At 38.0% G+C, this 6,570-nt stretch overlaps 1 protein-coding gene across 3 annotated transcripts in view; it reads right to left on the bottom strand.

Annotated features, from left to right (window-relative positions):
• sgcz (sarcoglycan zeta) overlaps positions 1-6,570 on the bottom strand; it is a 539,914-nt gene that overhangs the window by 37,620 nt on the left and 495,724 nt on the right. For all 3 annotated transcript variants that reach the window (XM_014016646.1, XM_014016647.1, XM_014016645.1), the window contains one exon: positions 3,229-3,352. In XM_014016646.1, coding sequence (XP_013872100.1) covers positions 3,229-3,352 — 124 coding nt within the window. The remainder of the gene's footprint in view (positions 1-3,228; positions 3,353-6,570) is intronic.

The raw sequence follows: 6,570 nt of genomic DNA, 5'->3' as shown, positions 1-6,570 counted from the left end.
ATATATATATATGTGTGTGTGTGTACTTTGAGTCTTCTGTGCATTCACTTATCCCAATCATGCCCCTACTATTAGGATTTATTAAGTCATATGTTATACAAAGCAAAACCAAGGCATTTTTCTGCTTCCGTCTGATAAGAAATAAAGAGCACAAAGGTTGAGAAGCAATGCATCATGATTCCTTAATTTTCTCCAGCCTTTCATGCTATCAAGCCCTGCTAAAGGTCTACATCACAACCCTTGTTACACTGTGCTTCATGCTAATGTTCACCATCAATAAAGGACCATCTATTTATATACAATGACAAAAAGGGAGAGACGGTAACAAATTCAGTTAATGGATGAACAAAGACCAGGGAGACAAAGAGCGTGAAAATGGAGAGAAAGAAAGAAAAGAATGAAAAGAAGAAAGGACAGGAAAAAAAAGGGTAAAAATTAAAAACCCCCTCCCCACTCGTGGTGAAGTGAAAGCTACAGTGATATATAACCCTGGCACTGGAAAGTTAATTAGATAAAGCTGGGTAATAGAGAGATGAAGGACTGAAAGGCTGACAAGGAGCGAAGGAGGAAAAAGATGAGAAGACGTGGAAAAAAAACACTATAAAACCGAGTGAAGAGCAGAGAGGAGGACTTTGAAGGAGGGAAGCTGGGGAGTCAGATGAGTGAGAAAAGCAATGATTCCTATTGTTTAAGAAGCATGCTTTGAAATAATAATTCTCCAACATATCAAACAATTCATCAGGAAAATTGCCACTAAGAGAACCAGAATTTTCTGAAGTTGAATAAAGTGACTTGTTGGAAATAATCTCTAACATTCTAACAAAAAAATACTTATACTGATACTGAAAAAAGTTAATTATTACAACTGAAAGGAAAACCTCTCAAGTGTCTTAGTTAAAAATAAGGCAGCAACAACTCCTAATTTTAAAACACACAAAACCAGACTGAGTATACTGGCAAGAGAGTTACGTGACTTCAAAATGAGTCTCTTTTGAAGTATGGCTGGGCTCAGGCTTTTTGAAATGATGAGAAACTTGGTCATTTTTAAGGAGGTGAGAGTTGCTGCTTTTCCACAAAGAAAAGGACCAATTGAGGTGATCTGGCCACCTAAGGATGCTGTACCTTGCATCTTCTTCCCACTGGGAATAAGCCTAGAATCTAGTATCTTTGAGGTGATTAAGATCCCATTCAGACCAAATACAATGTGCCATTGTTAATTCTATCTATCTAGCCCCAAGTATCAGTGTTCAAACCTGGCAGTAAATGTTTGCTGGGTTACCACAGAGAGATGCTCTTCATGCAAATGCACACATATCCTACCTGAACCTAACCACCCTTAGATATGAACACATTTTTAATTGCTCATTGGCAGGTTGCACCAGGTTTCATGAATGTGACCCAGAACAAATATGAATAAATTGATTCCAGATCAGAAGTTGAAAATACTCTGATCATTTTGTCCTCATTAGGGACAAGATAAATGGCTCTTTGACAGGATCTGGATCTTTCACCGGTTGTTTCATTGAGCCGTTCAAAAGAGCGGTTCGATTTGAAAGAGTTACGTCATCACATAGGGAAATACATTGCGTGGACAGAAATGTGTTTAAAGTGTACTTTTACCCCCTACCCCTTTCCTGTAATCCACCAAGAACAGAACCAATATATTTTGATTCTTGTGAAGAGTGAGGTATGGAGATACAGTCTGCCCGTACAACTTAAGTCCTCTACATCTGCTCTCGTTGCCATAGTTGTGTGACAAAAATTGCATCATTTTGCTCTCAGCTTCGTGTTGCCCACCCCTTGTCACAAGCCACTGACAAACATTTTGCCACTCTCACCATACACAATTATTATGTGATTGGTCAGAAGTTTGTGAGTGTATTAGTTTATTCTGAAAAGTGCTCAGACAACAAGGGCAGCATTTTGCTTCAATCATTTTGCTTCCAGAAGCTGACTGTTGTGCATCAAAACATCGTGGATAGTTTTGAGGAGTCAGAGGCTGTAAGAAAGTATGTCCATCTACAGTATATGACTCTCACTTGTAAAAGTAGTCAAATGGCCAAAACCTAATTGATGGAAAGGCAACAAACATTGTGCACGGAGGACTCTGCACACCGAAAAATGTGGCGCTCTATTTGTAGCAGATCAGTGGCCGAACAGCTAATATCGTACCGTTGTCTCCAACAGGGAAAAAAAAAAAAAACATACTGTGATGTGTACCGCAACCCCGTGACTGGTAGTCAATGATTTAGTTTCAGATGGTGCACACTTGGCCCTTAGTCTTATATAAGTGGTAGATAACTTTTGAATGGTTGTGTAACTGTAGCAGATACATGTGTTTAGTAGAAACATATTTGTATCTTGCCACAGAATGGTTTACTTAATTTATCACATTTTTAACAATTTATATAAGAATTGAGTGGATGGATGGATGGATGGATGGATGGATGGATGGATGGATGGATGGGTTATTTAATGGTTTAATTTTGTTTCACTGCAGCAGTGCATACATGGCAGTGGGAGTGTGTTTGTGACAAAATCCAACGTGTGTGTGAGTGACAATGACAGTAAGTGGAACTAGAGGAGGAGGGTGGGTGCGGAGGGGGGGTCATTCTTCTGTTAATTACCAAGTTAATGACACACTATGCTCCAGCGGACAAGCAATATGGCAGCCTGACACACACATACATGCAGACTCTTACAAACACGCACAAGGATAATGGCAAAGTCTGCTTTGGTGCTTACCGAATGTGGCAGGTTGTACGCAGAGAGCTTGACAGTGAAATAACAGGCTAACAATGACACACAAACTCACATACACACACACACACACGGTGGCAGCAACAACTGACAGGGAACCTCATCAAACCAGCTTTAATGAAGTCACTTCTCCTAAATTGAAGAGAGCAAGAAAGTAGTGATGAGAGGAGGAGGGGAGGAAAAGAGGACAAGGTCGCTTGGATTGATAACGCTCATTAGCCTAATAAGGTACTTTAATGAAGCTGGCCCTCTACAATAGAGTGCTGCAATGTCTAAAGCTCACACATTCAATAACACAAACACCTCACTTTTTTTTAATTTTCAACATCAACGTTGCTATTATTGTCAGTTTCTCCTCCTCTGCATGGCTTTCTCACATTAAAGCCATACAACAATCACTGAAACCGACTCAGGCAGCTGCACAGGAACCCATCCAGAAATAAACGGAAAATATAAGCACACACTGACCTCTCCGTCTGAGGACTGCAAAAGGAGGTCTTTCCTACAAGAAGCTGTGAAGTCTCCCACTCCAGCACTGATTTCCACCCCTCTGGGAGCCTCCAGGGTCAGGGTCCGAGTTGGGGATTCCAGCCTGAGAATCATTAAAAAAAAATCTTGTTATAGAAGAGGCAGAGAAGATACTATAGGTGCTGCAAGCATCAACTTGCAGTATAAATAGTTTTAGCCACACATTTCAGCTAACACCTGAACTTGAGCTGAGACCTTACTCTGTTCTTTTTGTTGTTGTTTTTTGCTTCAAAAGCACAGTAGTTTCTGAGTTTTATACAGGCAGAAGATTTGTCAGGATCACGTTGGATTCTCTATGATATCGATTCGTCTGCCTTACTGGTGTAGAAATGAATGTACTGCATATCCAGGTGTTTTTCCCCTTTAAAATAAGTAGTTCATTGGTTTTATCAATAAATAGTAACATGTTGGTGTTTAGGTAAGTTGTTTTCTTTGGATTCATTTTTCTTTTCTCAGAAAGAGGCTGCAGTAGCTCCGTGTCAGTGCTTTGTTTTTGCAATCCTGAGGCTGCAGTTTGAGCTCAGGTTGCATCAAGTGCATCCGGAGTAGAAATACTGTCAACATTTTAAGCTAGCTTGTTCGCTGTGATGCCCCCTTTAGAAAAGAGCAGCCAAAAGAATAACAGAATTCAGACGTTATTAAATCCTTAAACTTCTACAAATTAAATTCAAATGCATCCTTTTTTTCCTGTTTTTTATATAAAAAAAAACTCGGATGGAGATCCACAGTCATCCAGGTAATGAATGACCCCCCCACACACACACAAGCACAAATAGATAAACAAAATCACTACTTATATTCAACTCAGCTTCATTTACGCAATTAAATTCACATGCACATTATGCTCACTCCCTTCCCAGTAGAGAGTTGTCAGATCTGTGTTTGTGTAGCTTGCAAAAAAGATGTTTTCCACTGGCCTGAGAGGGGTGTTAAATGCCAGATCCTTGTACTGTATATATTGAAGAGAAATATTAAAACTAGTTGTCTGAAGAAATATGGAGATGTATAAGTCATTTCATGCTAACTGTTGTTTGACTTGGTGTTTTAAATTTAGTTTTTAGTTCATTTTAAGTGTTTTAAGTTGTTTTGATTTTTGTTGTTTTTTTACTTTTCTTTTGAGCGTATTTTGGGTGTAAAAAGGGGCAGAGATTATAAGATTTATTCTTCTTCTGCTGCCTTTCATTTTATTTGATTTTATTGTGATTGCATATTTTTTGTACTTTGTTCATTTGTGTTACAAATGAAACAAATAAAGTAAAGTGTTAGAGTAATCTGTAACCCACTGTCTCAAATCTGCTTCAAGAGTGCTACAGCTCCATGTTGACACGCGTGTCAAAGCTCTCTTCTGACAGAAAACAACCAAGACCCAAGTCCATGTCTAACCATGCTTCTGATGAACAATATCTATTTAAAAACTGCTCCGAATCTGACTCTTCGTTCCAAAAATGGACTCCAGCAGATGGAGTCTTAACTGTGGGGGTGGCTGCCAAGGTGGGAGCAAAGTGAGCCAAGGTGGGTATAATGTGGGCGGAGGTGGGAAAATTAAATAACTTACATGGACAAAAGTGCAGTTTTTGTAAGCCATGCCACAAAAAAATATATATCCACGATTTTCCACAACTGGCCATTTTTATAATGCAGACATATTGCTTATTTGATTGCAAACACTAAGACTGAGCTAAAAAAAGTTTTTTCTCACAATTTAACCATGATTTTGAGCCTTTTGCAGCCCAGGAACATCCTACCTTAAAACTGCAGGTTCATACAATTGTCATTTAGTTGCTATTAACATTGTCATTACAACATTGAATTACCTAAACTGATAACAGATATGTGTGGTTATCTATTTGTGTTTTGCAAGTTTTAGTTTACCTTTTTATCATATTCAAAATGTAATTTATTCCTAGAAACTCGGACATTTGTGGGAGTTTCTGTTTACTTTGGTTACTCAAAGTGTTTTGAATAACCTCAATTGTGCTTTCAGCCTCATCATTTAAAACACAGTACCTACTACACTTTACCTCACTGTGTGATAGACAGATAAAGGTTTGGTGCTGGAAGACCAATCCATTTTTAATCTGAGTCATTTTGCTTTCAATGTGAGGCAATCCATTCATTTTTCTTTCAAAAACTTTTGTCCCTAAAAAAAAAAACTGTTACGCTTTGCAGCATTGAAGTGTTCTAGTGCCCTTGGAGCGTGAAGGGTCAGTAGCTTAGTCTGCGATTCAAAGTCGAAAACAAAGTGAGATGATTAAACAGCTTGGCTGTGTTAGATAACAGCGCTTCACCCAAGGGCGTGCAAGGAAATGAAATTAAATAAAGGGAGCTTTTAGCAAAGTTGACGGAATTACAGTTTATGAAATGGGAGTTATAAAGAATTAAACAGAACACTCACAACAGAGATCAAATATTACAGTACAAATGGGTACTTTTGCAGACATGTTTTGATGAAGGGCATTTTAGCACTTTGGTTCCCAAATCCCTATTGAGAATGGAACAAAGAGCAACATCAACTGAACTTTTGAAATGAATTTAGGCTGTGACCAAAACAACAACAGAAAGACAAATACAAACTGGTGTTTAGACAAAAGACAACTAGCACAAAAAATATATCACACATCTTTCCTTTTTAATGTTTACTCAGCTAGAATATAGCATTTGTATAAAAAAACATGTTCCTCCTGGCAATGATTTTTAATTTTTTATCAGGTTTAGTCTCAGAGAGCCTTGTCTTACTAAAGAATTGCTTCATCTTGAGAAGACATTTGCTATTTCTTGAAAAACTTCTTTACAGAAAACTTAGCTTAATACATTAACTTTAAATGCAATCTTAATGGACTTTAAACATTTTGTTCCATTTGTGACAACACTAACACTGGTATAATGCCACTTAATTTAGTAAAGTGTAAAAAACAGTCTAGTTTCAATGAAATTCAAGCAATTTTATCTAAATTTGCACTCTCTTCTTGTGGAAAATGCAGTGTTGTCGGAGTGAATTATAAACACTGGGCCTCATGCAAGAACATGTTCGTATTCTTATCCTAAATTTCTCTTACTTTTGTTCGTACGAAGGGTTCGTATGAACATGTCACGTCAGATTCAACAAACTCTTCTATCTTCAGGAAAAGTGTGTAAATGAGCTGCGTAAATTACACCTGTTCTATCCAGCTGCTCGTACACGAGGAGAGAAGATTAGCATAATTACCACCCCAAAAACACCATATAAGGCTATGTTTCCTACCTCAGATACAAGAAAGTGTCCATTCATGAAAATGACAGCGA

Source organism: Austrofundulus limnaeus, unplaced genomic scaffold, assembly GCF_001266775.1.
Source record: "Austrofundulus limnaeus strain Quisiro unplaced genomic scaffold, Austrofundulus_limnaeus-1.0 Scaffold149, whole genome shotgun sequence".
Classification (NCBI taxonomy): domain Eukaryota; kingdom Metazoa; phylum Chordata; class Actinopteri; order Cyprinodontiformes; family Rivulidae; genus Austrofundulus; species Austrofundulus limnaeus.
This window is presented reverse-complemented; position numbering and strand designations above follow the sequence as displayed.